At 39.7% G+C, this 18,137-nt stretch overlaps 1 protein-coding gene across 1 annotated transcript in view; it reads right to left on the bottom strand.

The window, feature by feature from the left end:
• Positions 1 to 17,396, bottom strand: part of mgat5b (alpha-1,6-mannosylglycoprotein 6-beta-N-acetylglucosaminyltransferase B) — a gene marked incomplete at both ends in the record, with an annotated part of 63,852 nt that extends 46,456 nt beyond the window's left edge. The window contains 2 exons of the mRNA XM_080510728.1: positions 16,001 to 16,113; positions 17,359 to 17,396. Of these exons, the coding sequence (XP_080366854.1) occupies positions 16,001 to 16,113; positions 17,359 to 17,396 (151 nt within the window). The remainder of the gene's footprint in view (positions 1 to 16,000; positions 16,114 to 17,358) is intronic.
• Between the last annotated feature and the right edge of the window lie 741 nt (positions 17,397 to 18,137).

Genomic DNA, 18,137 nt, shown 5'->3' with positions numbered 1-18,137 from the left:
CACAAAATGTGATTATTATATATGTGAAATTCCATTGTGTTATTTGTGATACATGTGATTATATTATGTATCTCACTATTTTCTTATGGATGTAATATGAATATGATCCAGATCCCTCACAAATTTTAGTCTCTCTGGCCTGGGCCCACACCAAAAAGCCTTTTAGGTTGGAAAAAAAAAAAAAATTACCCAACATTAAATTATGTCTTCCTTTGCACATCACCTGTTGAAACACCAATTGAAATCCATCCATTTGAATTATCCTGCTAACAGACAAACCAACACGCAATGAAAACGTCAAAACAGAGGTTAAAAAAATTATGCAGAAAGAATTAAACCCACGCACCACTGCCAGGTGTGTGACTACTATTGTATTTTCATGATTTGCATTGATTTGCATGAACCCAAAAGACATGTGTCCCCATGTCACATATTTCCAGATGATTGTGTTTTGTCGGGCTTCAGAGACGAGAGAATTTGTCTCAGGGCCACGAGACAGATGAAGGTGGGGTGGGGCAGCTGTACAAAGCCATTAAAACACTAATATACACACACACACACGCGCACGCACACACACACACGCACGCACGCACACACACATAGGGCCTGATATACCAAAGGTCTACGTGATGAAAAACAGGTGCAAACATACTGATCACAGGACACAATATTAAATAATCTGACAGTCACACACAGCAACATGCACTATCCATTTAGTGCATTTGTTTCCATGTATATGGAATATTATGCACGCGTTCCAGATCAAGCCAAACAGAAGGAGGGCTTCGTGCTAATTGATTGATGAGATTTACTGCATCTTAAAGTGTTTTGTTTTTAACATGTTTGCAGACATTATTATATGATTTTCTGTGTTGAACGACTTGCAATATTTTCTTTTCCCGTGTGAACGATCACCTTCTATATTGCATTTTTCCCCACTTATCTTCATTGCTTCAATATGTTTTAATAACTTCCTCCGCCAACACGTCTAACTTCATGGTATCACATTTATGCCTATGAGGGTTCAGTGCAATATTCAATGACTCCATGGTGAAATTAAGCAAAAGAACACAGAAAAATATACAGTTTCCAGTACCGGTAGTTATTCTTGTGTAAACAAGGCACAATTGTTATTTGAATACTCCCGTTTCATGCAAAATATCACACATGATGTTCTCCTTTGATGATCACCTGAAAAACCACACAAACCAACAACGCAATCAACTGCAATTTAGTACACACCATAACAGAGCTCAGTAAATCAGGCGTACACTGTGATTTTATTTGAGTATTGTACAACAATAGGGTTGTTATTTTGGTTATGACAGGTGTACAATCGTTTTCCCCAAATATACTATAATTTGCAGCCTCTGGTATAATAATACTATATTTCACACCAAGCAAAGCAGAGCCGAAGTCAAACAAAGAGGTGCCTGTGTTTTTATCGATTAGTCTCTCAGCACTGAAATCACAGATGGAGAAAAACACAACAGACTGAATGTCCTTCATAGTTATCACAAATATAGAGCTTCAGCATCTCTTGAAACAAAGTCAGAATGAGCAAAAGCTTTGTTTGGTGACCGCAGTTCCATTAGTGGTATTCAATATACAGTACTGCCACAAAGCTCCAGACAAGTCATTTGCAAGGATGATTTGCAAAATAGCTGTTTAAATGGCAGGGTCACTGCTGCAACACAAAGTGCAGTGTGTGAGAAAAAGAAATAATCCAGTTTTGGTTAAAAAAAAAAAAAAAAAGCCAAAATACTGCTATCCTCTTTACAGATTACAGCTTTTGTTGCTTACCTGCTAGAGGCACAGACGCTCTTCTACTTATGTGTGTTTTATGTGCTTATTTGATCTGTCTGCTGGCCATTATGTACCCGGGACATGGATGGTGTGAAGCTATTAAGCATTTTTGCACTTGGACTGATCCTTATTTACACGGTGGAATTGCCCTTTTCAGGAAGACGCCACCCCTAAAGAGTTTACCTTAAGCCAACAACAATCATAAAACGTGGAGACAACCCTAAGCAACGAGTTCAAACAAATCATCAGCGTTGTTAGAGGAAATGGAAGGTATCGGCGCTTTCATCTGTAATCCTGGCCAATGTTTGCTTATTATAAAAAAAAAAAAAAAGGTTTAATTAGAAGCCAATGACCACGATAAGAAAGCTTCAATTGTAACCTTCATCAAAAGAATGGAAGGATGGGATGTTTTATTGATCCTCTTGGTGAAACTACTCCTCTGTGTTTAACCCATCCTATTCGTAGTTAACCTTAACTACACATAAGAGCAGTGGGTTGCCATGAAGTGGCACCGGGGGAGGAGTTAGGGTCAAAGGTCTTGTTCAGGAACCCACAGTGTTCATGTCTCAGTGGTGGGATTCCAACCTCTCAACTTCCCGAGTCTCCTTCTCTAAACTCTCGTCCACCACTGCCCCAGAGACCATGGTTAAACTCTGTCCAAGAGAACAAAATATAATGGATTTTGTGGGATTTTAAAGTCCACTGTGTGGGGTCTGTTTTTATGTCAACCAGCACAGTTGTGCTCCAGACACTGAACTTAAATCTTCCCATAGAATTCCCACTGTTGTGTTTTGTTTTTAAAAAAAATTTGTATTCTCTTCTCTTAACAAAAGTCTATCCCCTCCAGATTCCCTCAAATGTATTTGTGGTGACTTTAACCACTGCTCCATGGATAAAACTCCGAAATCAATATGTCACATGCTCTCCACAATCAAACTAAATATTGGATAAACATTATAGAGCCATTCCAACAACATATGGATCTATAGCACTATACCCTCCCCGCTCTGCTGACTCCATTTCTGCTTGCACGAGTTTACAACCCAGTCAACAAACAATTAGTGAAACATGTTAGACAAATAAGCGACAGATTGAGTCGTCGCAACCTCCAAGGTTATTTTGACTGCACCAACTGGGAGGAATGTTTAAAACCACCACAGACAGTTAAAGTTGTTTGCATATCAGACACCAAGTTGTGAGTTTTTATCACAACTTTTACAAACAAGTAAATAAGATGTTCAGTTCAGGGAGAGAGTCTAACTCATTACTACTATCATATTTGAATAATATATAATAACAATATCATACAAAATCTCTTTACAACCATCTTGCATTGGTCAAAACAAACCCCGCTCGTATCATTCAGTCAACAAATCCACCAGTTATTTATTCAATCACAAACTCTCAGGGTTCATGATCTGCTAGAATACAAAACTGCACATATGTTCAAAGCAGGGAACACAATGTTACCGAAAATATCCAGGAATATGCTTTCTGACAGGGAAGGAGAGGTTACAAGTTAAAGAGACACATACATCTAAAAGCACAGCACATTCACACAAAAAAAACACCTTTTTTTTATTTGCATCTGTGGCGTAAAGCTGTGGAACAGGTTAAATGTGGAGGTACAAAAAAAATCTGAAATATGAATCAGTTCAAAATCAAATACAAAATATATATATATAGATATAAAATATTATATGTGTGTTAGTTTTTCTATGTAATTAAATGTGCGCAACATCATGCACATTTCTGTATTTATTGAAGAGTCATCCATATATTGGGTTTTTGTATTATTGGAATGTTTGTGTGCATGTATTGTGATTGTATCCAAAATTATTTTATAGAATACTCAAGAGATTCTCTTACAAAACAGTTTTTTACCAGATGCTGAGAAGAAAGAAGTAAACACGGAGATCAAGCAAGCTAACCCCAAGCACAGCAGGCCAAGAGCCCTCAATGACCTTTGACCTATTGCTCTTGAGAGGCTTGGCAAGAAGTTTATTACCAACATCACAGCAAACCTACTCGACACACTCCAGTTTGCTTCTAGCTCAGCCAGAGGAGTGGATCAAACTGGTTTGTACTGGACTCAGTACATCAACACCGCACAGCTGAAATTTCTCCGATTTCTCCTCCACATTTAACGCACCTCAATGTGTTCAATGCATCGAGCCTTGACTCACCGGAGTCTTAAATGTTTAATCGTTATATATCATATTAAATTTTGTCTTGCATTGTACTGAGACAAGACTGGATCTGAAAAATAAATTTTTCACATGTTGCCAATAACAGACCATACATCGACGATGGAGGCTTCCTGGTGGTGCTTCAAATAAATTAAGTGTTTGTTGTGTTTCCAATTTGCCGGAAAGGTAGAATAACAGCAATGTCACTGTCTCTCTCCAAGACTGTAATCTACTGTCCAACAGTTTTGATTTCGCAAAATAATAACATACAAAAACATTGGCCAGATAAGGGGAAAAAAAAAAAAGTTCTTGTATTTAAAAGAAAATCTCCCTTGTGTCCCTCTTACATTGAGCTGAAGATTCTCAGTTTGGCCTTGAACGAGCTTCAAGTTCTCACTGACTGAATTCACAATGTTTCTTTCAGGTGGGGAAAAAAAATGCCCAAGGCTTTGAGTGTTTTCAGGCATGATACAAAGCAGGACTGACATTTCATGCTCACATGCAACCCACACTCTGCGTGAAGTTTAAATGATGCTGCCTTCAATCACGCAACCCTCAGGGCAACTTTAACAGGGTGTTCAATCTCACCTTCTTCCTTGTATTGGGTGTATCTTTACTCCCCTAAAATGGCATGTTGATTTAAAATATATATTTCACCCTTTCTGGGAACAGGTCCTTTCAATAAGGACAATCCATTGATGTATCCATTAACAGGGAAGCTATACAGTGAGCTGCAATGCGATGCCCTAAATCTGTGCAGGATAATTAAAAAAAAGGTTAATACAGTTGGCATTATGGACACAAATACACATTTGGCAAGTGTTTTTCAAAAGTTATTGAATATAGAGAAAATAAATGAGCTTTCCATCTCTTTCTAAATGCCAAATAAAATGTTGTGATTCTTAAACTTACTACATGCCCATCACATGATGAACCACAGAGGGACAGACTGTACGCATATCGCCTTAAAACCAGTGAATGCATTTAAGTAAAAAATCTCAAACACGGGGAAACCGAATTTGGAGAAAAGGTCAGGCATTGATTGTTTGTGCAAACAAGTCGCTTTGGCTCAGCAGAAAGCTCGTCTTCCATTCTACACTGCTGGGTACGAACATGGATGACTTGTAAGTGAGAACAGAAGGTGCAAAGGCAGACACAGAAAGGCCAGCAGGAGATTCGACCAAATAACTGGAAGCAAAATCAAGAAGACGTGCTGGAAACGGCAACAAAGATCACTTCAGAGACCAGCGAGAGTCGCTCGTACAATCAGTGATACACTTGGGTGAGAAACGGAGGGCGACATGTGTGAGAGAAGAGCGAGAAAGCTGCAAAAGCTGCACAATTGCATGCAGGCAGCGTGTGTGCACGTTTTATAATGACAAGTTTCCTTATTTAAGTCATAATTCTGTTTTATTACAGGCACTCATCATCCTAATGAAGAAAACATTATGTAAATATTTAATTGCAGCTTATTGTTAGGAATACATCTAGGTTATAGTGGGAGTTACGGTTTGGCAAATATTTCTTATTGTGTATGTTTTGCCTAATGAGCGAGAATTGTATCGAATACAAATTACAATACAATTTATTCAAAAAAAGACTTTAGTGTCTAAAACCTTTTTCAGGGAAACTGTACAGACAGACATACACGTATGCAGGAACAATTTTAGTAAGAAGAAATAGAGACACAAGTGGAACATCGTTATCTCGAAACAGTTGAACATTTTTACTGGACTTTACAAAACACATCTATGAATCCAGTGCAAAGTAAATCAACATTAACAGTATTTATTTCTACAGATTAGGTTGCTGTAGCTTCTATATTTGCTCAATTCAGACACTGAGCAAAAACAAGTGGGATTATATTCAAATTGGTCGTCCATCGACCAACATTAAATAAGAAATATTTCTACATAAAATAGCACCACAAAAACATTATTTTATTTCTTCTTTATTCTTTTTTTTCCAATAGACAGAACATTGTGATATAGAGCTAGGGGATGTTATTGCAAATGGATCTTTGAAGGACAGGCAATCAAAAGCATAACTTTGATCACGCTAGATGCTTTACAATATAAATATCTGGTTAGCCTTTACATATTGTCACGGACTGTTGTAACTGCGACACTTATGGTTTTGCACTAAACTTAATTTTTAGTTATATTATAATTCATTATTATTATTGTAATTGCACTTACACTTAAGACATTCAGTGTTTTCATATATTATTAGAATCTAGTTTTACCCTTCACTTATGTATTTTTTGTTTTTTTTAATAGAGAAAAAAAATATTCTGAGAAAAGGCACCCCCCCCACCAACCCTCAAACTTTCCTTGCTGCTGTCAACCTCAACACCCTCAGGATGCAGTGAAGACGTAACTTTATGACATCTGAGGGAGAAATATATGGTATTGCACCCAGTAAGACAAAAACACAACATTTATTCATCCGTTGATTCAAATGTAATTGTTTCTGTGTCTCTCCATTAGCAACTTTGAAAGCTGAATAAATAAATTGTGTCATACCTGATTTGCTCTCTGCCTGGTGAGTTTTCTGAGTGAGGGTCAGAGCCCTGCACCTCACTCCTCACCAGGATGAAATCGTACATCCCCACCGGCTATAAACTCAACAGGCTCACGTTACCCTCTCTCTGTCCTTTTACTACCAATTCAAATATTCATCCAAGAAAAATGTGATTGAGATTAAGCGGTTCTCCTCTTTTTTAGGCTGCATACGGATGCTATCAAAGCAGAATGCCTCTGTCACAATTCCTGTTCTGACTCCATACGAAGTGTTAAGCTCTGTACTTCAGTATTGAAAACTTTATAAGACAACATTTTGGGCTTTTTTTTTTTAATAAATTCTAAGAAATCTGAAATGCTTGGTTGCAAATACATTAATTTTGTTCATATTTTGTGAGACATTAAACTGGCAGAAATTATAATATTTAACCTACATGCAACACTGGCCAGTGCTGCATGTCTATAGGGCAGTCACAACAATAACAGAAAGTAGAATTTTTGAATTTTTAAGACACAAAGGTGAAACAAAATTGTTCTGTGACATTTATTCAAAATGAAATATGTGAAAAAAGTGCAAGACTGATCAAAATTGCTTCTATTTAACAATTTATAGCTTAAATGTTTGTCTCAATTTGATATACTTGTGAATTTCTGTAAAAGGTAAAATCTTGACATATCTTTCATCACTATTATCCAACACTTCAATGTGTTGTTTGCATCAAAACTGGCTAAATAGACACTAGGTTACCACTTGATTTTTTTAAAAGGTGATTTAAAATGGCTTAATATTGTGAAGAGCTTTATTTATAAAGGAGTAGAAGTTTTCGTGGAACAGGAGCCTCTGCAGTGACCAGTCAGGTAGGTGCAATAACTTGTTTCCTTTTCAAGCATTCATCCATCACTTTCCAGTAAATGCTCACATCATTAGCAGCATGCCACTTATTTTTTTTTATGCACAGCAATTAAGGATGCTAATTTGGTTTAATAATCCGTCTTATCAGCTGATGGCCGTGAGCATTTGGGACTTTCCAAGCAGTCACGCTCATTCAGGACCTGATTAGTTTCCGTATTTGATTTTACACTCATTATATGTGAATATGTTTTATTATTTTAAAATTGGTTGAATTTGTAATTCTATATTTTTTTTCTCCGTGTTGGAAACACAGATCACACATTTATCCCTGTTGTGAACGTACCAATTGTCCAAAATACTCTGCAGCCATGCAACACTGAAAGGACTGTTTGGGGTATAATGGAGACCACTTTCATAAAATAGTGGTTGCAGGTTTAGGAATGTGTTTAATTCAGTAAAGCTTTATTTATTTTTCAGTCTGGAACATCATGCAGTCTCAGAACAATAAGTAGATGCTTTGAAGCTTCCCTGGTGATACTCTCCCAGAGTCTCATAGCTGCTGCCACCCTCGGTTTGTGGGTATTGTGGTCTTTTGTCTGCCGCGTTCACAAAGCGACTCAGCCAGACTGAGATGTGGTGACGGACTTGGCCAGACAAGAAAATTCAACCCCTTTATCCTGCGGAGGGTTTTTGTGTTGGTTTGGCTCGATATGGTTGGAAGATGAAATGTTGACAGATCAGTTAAGTAAATGGCTGAAAAACACTTCGTTTTACTTTTCCTCTCAATAATTTGGTGCTTATCTAATTTTCTGGTACCATTCTGTGTAACCCATTTCTCTTATCTTCTCCCCTCTGTGCACCTGCTTAAATGAACTGTTGATTTTGTCAAAACGACTCACATTACATTATGGTGGATAACTTTACATAAAATTGTTTGCGCATTACCGGTTTTAATCATTATTGTACGAGTGTATTACAAAGTAGGTATTAAAAAAGAAATGAGGGCCAAAACTGAGTTTACACAATTTTTTTCTTCACTTGGTTGAAAACTGAAACATGACACTTTAATGCAGTGTACTTTCTTTTAACTAAAATGCTGAAGGCACACACCTTCATAAAAAAAAAAAGAAAAGAAACTGAACCTGTGTAAAACCATACCTATGAAAAACACACAGTACTCACTTTACCCTGTGGTAGACTAGCGCAGCTCTGCAGCATGTCAAAGCACGCTATCATTTTCCACGGTAAGAGTTTCATTTTCATCCTTTTATGCTCTCACTAGTTTGCATAAACATGTTCCCTCTTTTCAGACAAAAACATGCATGAAAGCAAAAGAAGCAACAAAAGACGGGGGGGGGGGGGGGGGGTGGGGGTAGCCTACCGAAACCAAGAAAGGAAGTGGACTTGCTGGCCCAGTTTGCAGCCCAGACATCTTACAACACCTGATCAATGGCGCAATCCGCAGGAACCAGAACACACAGAAACAGCCAAACTATTGGATCAACACAAGATCGTTTTACTTTGAAAAGGCAGCTGTGTTGTCTGTGCATTATTTAGCTCCAAACCCATTGTTTGTACATGTTTTGCGTGTGTGTCAAAGTACTTACACACACTCATGGGCACGCTCCAACGGAGCCCATTACAACATGGCAGATGCTTTAGAAAAAGCCATAATTAAAACTGCAGTACCTAATTGCCCACTGCTTCCCTCAGGTCACAATTAATTAACTGATAGGACATTAACACACGAAATTAAAGCAACACAAATGGTGTTTCAACAGCCTCAACCCACATGGAGGGATGATTAACAACTTTGCTTGTATAGCGATGTCTTATCTGAAACGTGTCAGAATAATCCCTAAAAGCATACCGAAGGTTTTTTGGTTTTTTTTTTTAATAGAAGCTGCTACAAAGCTGTAAACAACAAAGCAATCTGAGATACAGAAGAAATGCTGGCAGTTGAATCTGGTCAAGTGTCACTGCCCATCTCCTGAAAACAACAATAACTGCAGCGTTTGTTGTCATACCTGCCCCATAATTCAGGAGAAAATCGCTGCTCTTTTCACCAGACAACAAGAGCTTGTGAAAGTGTGAACAATGAGCAGTCATCTTTTATTCAAAAGCCTCCTTTGTCAGACAGACTGTCACCTGCACATTCATTTTCACTTATCCTTAAGCATTGCTGAAGTTTCATCAGAGGCAAAGGTCAGTTTATTTTATTCATCACATTTGCACACGATGGAAAGGAGAACACTTCTACCTCGAGCACGTCGCCCATTCAATTCTTCATGCCAACAAAGTAGTGAAGTTCACAGCTGCGATAGACCTGCAAATGTCACAGCATCCCGATGAGCAACAGCGGATGATGCTCATTTTCATTCATGGATAAGTGAAGATTGCTGAGCCCTGAACTAAAAAAGTTCTCTGTGTCCAAAAAGATGGAAACATGATGCTGAACAATGTTCCTCACACACACCTGATGCATCACTTCGACTCCACAATCAATCGAACTACAAGGTAAAATACTTTCCTAAAAAGTGCAAGCTATTTATTATATAATTTATAATTCAGTTCAGACATAGTTTAGTTAGGGTTGGTAACATTCATCAAACAAGTAATGACTATTCCCTTCCAAATTCAACATATTTTCTTTCATCTGTTATTTTGATGTGAATACGTCTCTTGTGCTGGGGACACTGAACCACAAATAAACTTAATAAGCCAAAACAAGGAAGTTCAGCGAGAGATGCAGCATTTTCACTTTCTGTTCATTGGCCTCGTGTGATGTCGAGAATAGAAATTAAAACTATCTTTTACCTCCAAAGCTTAGAATAGCTCTGTCATATCTTAAAGAACTCTTAGTCCCATATTACGCCGGCAGAACACTTTGTTTTCTAAAGGTTTTCTAAAAGTAGAATGGGAGCCAGAGCTTTCAGCTATCAAGCTCCTCTCAAGTGGAACCAGCTCCCAGTTTCAGTTAAGGAGGCTAACGCAGTCTCTACTTTTAAGTTTACATTTGTCTAATTTAGGAACAACTTGTGGTTAGAGTTAGTTAAGGTCATCATAAACCGATTTGGTGTTAAGCTGCTATAGGTTTAGACCACTGGGAGACAGTAACTGCAGCTCTCTCTCACTCTCTCTCTCTGATCGGAGCCTCCTGAACTCGTTAGTCTGCATCCAGTGGATTAGCTTGCCTTCTGATGACAATCTGTTTGTCCTTCGCTGCTTTCTGTCTCTGTCCTATCCTTTTCTCTCTGTCTTTTCTCACAACAACAAGATTGTGGCTGTAAATAATAATAAACAAATGTTTTTCCATAGGCGTGAGCATGTATGTCTTTCTGTGCCCCATGACATTGAACCAGATACAGCAAAGAACATATGGATTGATTTGTGGATATTAATCTGAAGGTGCATAGCCATTAAATAAGATAAAGACACTGAAGAATAAATTCAGCAATGACTGAAGAAACTCCTTAGCTGTGATTAATTTCACCTTGAGGCTGGTCAACACACACATCTAAAAAAAAAAAAAAAAAAAGAGCAGTTAACACAGTGACTAAAACAGACTTTCTAATCATATCACTATCCATCTTCATTACCACTTTATTGAATTTCGGGTGGCAGGTGCTGAAGCTGATCTCAGGATGAGTGAAGGAAGGTTACACCCTGCACAGATCACCAATCCACAGGGCAAACAAAGAAACAGACAGCCGCACACACTCGCAGTCACTATGACGGAAAATTTAGAATCACTGAAAACAAAAAACAATTTAGTTGCTGACCTCATTGTGGAAATTATGCTTTCCTTCTATTTGTGATTAGAGTAGATTGTTTAGACTTGTCTATGCATGCAAAGCATAAGAGGAAATTCAAGGAAGTATATAGGAATTATAATGATTTGTATTTGGTTATTGAATTAAAATGTAAAAAAATTGGCTTTGCCCTGAAGTGTTTAAAAACTAATCATCTTGTGTTTGCCAAAGAATATCATGATGCAATGAAAATTATATTACAGGACTTAATGTGTTCAATCCAATAAAAAGCACTCACCAGCCACCTCATTAGGTTTACCTTTACAATATAATATAAGCCAATAAAAGCAGCTCTGCTGTGTGTTTTACTTTTACTACTCAGATTTTTCAGTTATGGTTGACTATGTCAGAAAGGTTTTAATTCTGCTTTAGTAGCTGGTAGGTGTTGTTGCAATGGAGTGTAATACAGTAAAAGAAAGATCTTAATTATCTGCAACTGTTATTGGAGTAGCCAAAACATGATCAACACCTCAACAAACAAACTCAAAAGGATCATTCAATAAAAACTTCCGAACATCAAAAAACTTAATAAATACAAATTAAACACAGGTTTTAGATTCTTCCTCCAAAAAATATTGCTGGTCGAAGGATTAAAACCAGTGTCCGGACTTATTGCCACCAATGTGGGTCCTTGACAAAAGACTCTAAACGCATAAATGCTCCCTGTAAAGCTTTCATTTCATTCTGTATGGGTCAGGCCTCACATTATATTTACATATGAAAAATGTCCTGTGACTGCAAGTGTAGAAGGTCAGCGAGCATGTTTGAGCAGGTACAGACTACCTGACCTTGCTGAGAAGCAAAAGTGTGCAATATATCTTTTTCAACACATAGAGGGTATTAATAAAAAAAAACAACAACTCTGGTACTGGAGTGTGCAGGTAAGAACAGGGAGCACATTAATATCTGAACCATTTAGTCCTGCTCTAAGCAGGGTAAAACCTGAAAGCATCCTAGGCCTGTTTCTCTCTTTGTGCTTAAGCTGCATTAAGACCCCTGTGGCAAAAAGGACACACTGTGAAGGTGGTCTTCAAAGAGCTTATTAGAAAGCTACAGTACACCTCTGGAGCCTTTAAGATATCTGGGATCAAACGCCTCCGCCTTTTCATGCTTCCCACTCTGGTGAAAATAGTCTCCCTCTGTCCCCACTCTTACTTTTACCACATCATTAGTTTCCTGTACCTTCAAAGGGGTAGTAATGAAGTGAATGCATGCATTTTAAATCTGGATACAGCTTTGTATCCAAACGCAGCCCGGTATGTTCTTCTGGCTCCCTGGCTGCGCAGTGTCAATGAGTGCACCACTCACGCAGAAATCTATATCGCTGCGAAAAATAGAGCCAAAAAACAGGCAAGAGGTAGATGAAAACCTGTAATGAGAAAAGCAGCGAGACAGCTAGAGGGAAACAAGAGGGCATAAAAAAACGGGAGGCAGAAAGACAATGATTACATATTTTTCTTCACACCTTTTTGCTCTTCAGGCAGATATTGCCATTCAGAAGACAAGCAGTAAACAGTGTGGTGGTTTCTCTGAGCACAGCCTGGCGATTTTGTTTACCCTCCGAGGTTCAGAACGCTGAATGTTAAGTTGCTCCCACTGTCTATGAAATTTTCACACTCCCAGCACAAACGGACACACATCTCACTCACGCGGGTGGGAAGAGTGACAGCGCGGTGTGCAGACGTGTGTGTGTGTGTGCATGCGTAGCCCTCCATAGCCTCCAACAGTGAAGACATGGATGGGAGTGTACAACAAGCACAACCAAGGTGCGGCTCCACTAAACAATGCAGCCCAGCTCATTTATTACACAAACTCAAGGGCTGCTAATTCTCTCTCTCACACACACACACACACACACACACACACACACACACACACACACACACACACACACACACACACACACACACACACACACACACACACACACACACACACACACACACACACACACACACACACACACACACACACACGCGAGAAACGAGCATTTACATACTCAGCTCTCCCTGGTTAGCAGCAAGGCAGTGCTTAATGAGCCGGAGGCCGGATGCTTTCCCTTGACTGTAGCCTGCGAGTGGTTAATTAATCAGACAGCTCTCCTGTCTCACCCTCCTCTCTCCCTGACACCTCCAACCAGCTCAGTCATGTGCGATTTCATAAATGGGTGAGATCCTTGAAATCGTTTCCCATGACACGCTTTGCTGCTACATTCTCCACGACTATTACAACAATGGTTTTCCTGAGGAGGTACTTGAACTACGAGGCATAGTGAAGTGTTCAATAGCCTAAATATTTACAGCAGTCAGTCAGCAGAAACACTGTCTTTCGACAAACAACCACACTACAACATGTTGCGTTCTCATTGGCCTTGGAGTCATAGTGCATATATTCAACATGGAAGAAGTGATTACTGCTGCTCCATTTGAATAGAAATGACATCAGTGCAATACGTTACCAATGCAAACGAGGCACAACTGGTGTCCTTGGGTGAGCTGTAATAGATGGAAGCCTTGCGTCGTCTCATGCCAGCTGGTATCTGTTGCAGAGCGTGATGCGCAGTGTCAACAATGTGCTGGGCTGTGATAAAAAGGTGACAGACAATAGCCCAAAAGCTAACACTGACACTCCCAAATGGGCCATGCTGTAGTGGTTTATATGCAGAGGCACAAAGCGCAAACGCGGGGAACGTGCTGAGAAAGATAACAACTTTTTACTCAGGGATGATTGCATATAGTTCACAGTGGCTTTGATTTGTTGATCACTGCGAGAGCGAGGTCTTTATCACGATTTTTAAAGTACACTATGACGACTGTAGAGGTCACAGACACACAATATAAAAATCCTCCCATGATCATAATACCGTTTATACCAGAAGGGTAGGTGTGTTATTGACATTTGTGACTTTAAAAGTCACTAGTCAGCAAGAAGTACAGGACATTTCATTTTTGGTTGCTTTATTATTACACCCTTCCATTAAAGACCTGTGATTGTTTTTCCTTTAGGTTGTATTCAACCATCCGTCCTCTACACCGCATTATACAGTTCAGGGTCGGGTGGCAACGGAGCCGATCCCAGCTGACTATCGCCAAAGGCGCTGAATTTGGAACTGCGCTCCAGCCCATCACAGGCTAAACACAGAGAGACCGAGAACCGCCCACTCATATTCACACCTTGGGGCAATTTAGGGTCACCAATTTACCTCTCACACACACACACACGTTTTTGGGCTGAGGGAGAAAACCAGAGTGCCTATGATGAACTCGTCATGAAGCAATAGCACTAACCACCATACAGCCCAGTTTCAGAAGAACTGGATTGTTTAAATCACAATTTCCAAAAAAGGTCTCCAACATTGACCTGGAGAGTACTACCGGGTACTTCAACACTTCACACTATCACACAAATACTATTTACTTCACTTGTGGTATTGTGAAGTGTGAGAGGGTAAGTGTTCCTGATATCAAAGAGTAATACTAAATTAACAATCAAGAAATATGTGCTTTTCACCTGAGGATAAATGATACAATGCTGTAGATGTTTGAGTATTTTTAGTGGTGGATGTCCAATTTATTGTTTTGTTTTATTTTATGTTTGTTTTGTTTTGGGGTTTTTTTTTTTTGGGGGGGGGGGTTGGTTCTCTTCCCACGGCTTCTTTAGATTACAAAAACAATTGAATACATAAGTCTCCAAATTTGCGTCCTTTTGAAGGAATCCACTACAAAGCCATTACTTTGTTAGTAATTATTAGTCTACACCCTTTATTAGTGTCTCCACTGAGAGCAGAGAAAGTATGGAGTGAGTAGAAAATCAATTCATTCTGCCGTGAGCAGAACTGAACTTCGCTAACCACATGATCATGGTCATTCTTCCACCGCTGCTCTGTGGTACACTTGACACTCTAAAAACCAGTATATACAATATACCATTTATCTACAATACTGTGCTGTGATGGACTGGCTACTAGCCCTGCCTTCACTCACAGTCAGCTGGGATGAAGATGGATGAGCCTTGTATGGATGGAGGGATTGTTCAAGACTTTTAGGCAGGTGTTGGTAAAAGTGCCACCGACCCATCAAGTAACACAATCAGGAAGTCATCTGATTAGGCTACGCGATTATTCTGCAACACCACCAACATAATCAAGAATACATGAATAACAAAGGGGTGTAAGGAGATGAAGAACCCACCAAAGATCAATCTCAAGAGAATGAGTCAATAAAGATGGACAAGAAAAATCAAAAGGATTCGAAGCCCATGTTCATATAAGATCTATTATTTGTTCTCTCTCTAAAGATTATGTGAAAGTTTTACTAAGATGAAAATATTGGTGCTTGGAATCCATAGTCACCAAATACACACATTAATTCTGTTCATTTGCTTTGCATTTAGTTATTTAGTAAAAAAAAAAAAAAAAAAAAACTATCGACCCTTTTATTCAGAAAGCCTCCTTGCTGCATTTTTTCGACAGTAGTCTACCACCTTTGCAGAATCTTCTGTTACTGTACAAGCTCAATAACGAATAGCAGCCAATGATAATTATGGAAATTGCACAAGCAGCAACCATTGCATACAACAAAATGTATCCATATGAGCCAGACTAAGGTTGTGACAAAAAAGACAATAAATGACCAAGGAGAGGAATCCGTCCATGTGACTGTAACACCTCCTCAACACAGGTCTGTCAGCCCAATGGCAGCAATCAGGGAATCCCCACGAAGCTCTCGGCATGTGTCCAGGCTGTTCATTACCAGCACAGGGCGCAGACACGGGAGTCACAGGCTACCAAGCAGCACTGGTGTGTAACTGCCGGCTTACCTTCAGCTCGCATGGTGAAGGGAGAATCACCTGATCTCTTGGCTGAGAGCTGGCCCCCGAGAGAGGTCATTAGAAAGCACAGGCTGAAGAAGCCGATCCCCACCACAAAGATCCTGCAGGAGAGCGATAAAGCCAAAGAGCTGATTAAGTGACAAAAGACAAGGTTAGAGCTCATGGGACAGGAAGATGAAAAATAGAGGACAGACAAGGGCAAGACAGTAGGTGAGGAAGATGACAGAAGCGATGCTGTTATTTCACAGCAGAGGAAAAGTAGCAGTTCAAGTTCAGTTCAAAGTCAGAACTTGTGAGTCCCCCCCCCTGAGGTTTGATGGAGCGTGGACTTATTCTTAAAAGTTTATGTCGCTCCGTTTGGGCATCAGATAAGCATTGTGTACTCGCTTGACTGTGTCATTTCAAATGAACCATTATATGGGTGACTTTTTCTACATCACACAGCACTCAGCAACCAAATGTCCAAAATAAAACTAGTCAGTTACAGGCGACTGGCTGCAATTTGGCGAGAGAACACTGTTTCAAAAGCCTGAGAAATATTTGCAAACGCTTTGGAGCGATTAACTTAAAAGAGGGTTTGTCTGAGCGTTCTAGGAGTCATGCTGAGGAAATGTTTGGAAACAATCCTTTAATGGAGGCAAACTGAGGGACAGATTGTGGCACTTCTGTTCTGCAAACCTCACTTTCTATATGTGGATTTAATGGTGCAGAAAGCTGACAGCAAAGAGGGTGCAGGCACTCAGCTAGGGTGTGTGATAGAGCCAGATCCAATAGGGGAGATAAAGGTGAAAACCAAGACTTGCATGCAGTGAGTACCCTGTCTGTATCATTCACTTGAAATCCCTGGGAGTTTCTCACTGGGTGTTAAATCGAGTTCAGACACCAGCTTATCATGTATAACAACACTGTTTTCAGTTAGGAGGCTGTAAACATCAGGGGACTGTAAAACTTAAAGGCAGAGTGCCAATGTTGATATCACGAATTACTACAAGCCATCCAGGTCCTCAGTTTATGTCTTGCCCATCTTGTCAAGTTTTAATGAGGTTTTGGGTTTTTTTTGGTCTGCTTGAATTGGTTTCACTGCTGCTGCTGCGACTTTGAGCTGAGGAACCTTAATTGTGACACAGCAGGAGCCCTGCTGTTCCAATTAATTCCAATTGGGCTGAACTTGTAAGACTTTCTCTGTTGAAAAAAGCCATAATTACTGTGTTTAATACCTGACCGAGGATATTACTGTAAAAAAGCTGAATTTTAATCATGATGTGGCTTCAAGGCTGTAATATAAACCAACATGCAAGAGCAGTAACGGTCATTTGATGTATTAGATGAGGACAACGTGCTCTTACCTGAACGGTTTGAAAGTGAGCAGACATCTCCTCACCATAATGGAAAGCTCGCTCCCGGCTGCAATCATTTTCCAAACATGCATGAAGCTCCGGGTCTGCTCAACATCGTGCGAGTCCGCGTGTCAGGCATGACTTTCGACTGGAGGCGCGCGGACTGACGGCGAGCGCGTCCGCACACACGCAACTTCTCAGTCGCACTGATGCGCGAGGTTTTCTGTGGATAACTTCAGCAGGAAAAGGTGCGGGCGCGTCCTGCGGACCTCTCACACGAGACAGTCCTCCTCCCGATAGTGGCAATTAAGAATAAAGGAAAACGTCTGCGTACGTGTCCTTAAATAAGTTGTGATTGAGTCTTTAAAGCTGGCGGATGACCTGGAAATCCTGACGCACGGAGCGCAATATGACTCAAGACTGCTGAGTTCATTGAAAACCTCTGAGTGCATGAAGCTCTGACTCTGCTCTTATTACACATCCTCCTCAACTGTGGCTTGTTTACTGAGAGCGCCATCTAAAGGTCCACACTGGAATAGTGTGAGCAGCTGTGACTATTGAAATCATGCCACTTTTTAATTTCAAAGAGTTTAAATGATCTTCATGTAGTAGTTCAAAAGTACAATTTATTGATTGAGCAAAAACATGATGTTTCAAAACACTAGTATCATACAAACAAGATTCTTCAAAACAAGATTATTGACATTGGATTATTTATGAAGAAAATGAATGACTGCTGGAAATTATGTTATTATAAGGTTTACTCACGTTTGCCCACACAGTCAAAT

The sequence above is a fragment of the Blennius ocellaris genome, assembly GCF_963422515.1.
Source record: "Blennius ocellaris genome assembly, chromosome: 16".
NCBI classification, from domain to species: domain Eukaryota; kingdom Metazoa; phylum Chordata; class Actinopteri; order Blenniiformes; family Blenniidae; genus Blennius; species Blennius ocellaris.
The sequence above is the reverse complement of the archived record's forward strand: the minus strand, read 5'-3'. Positions and strand labels throughout refer to the sequence as shown.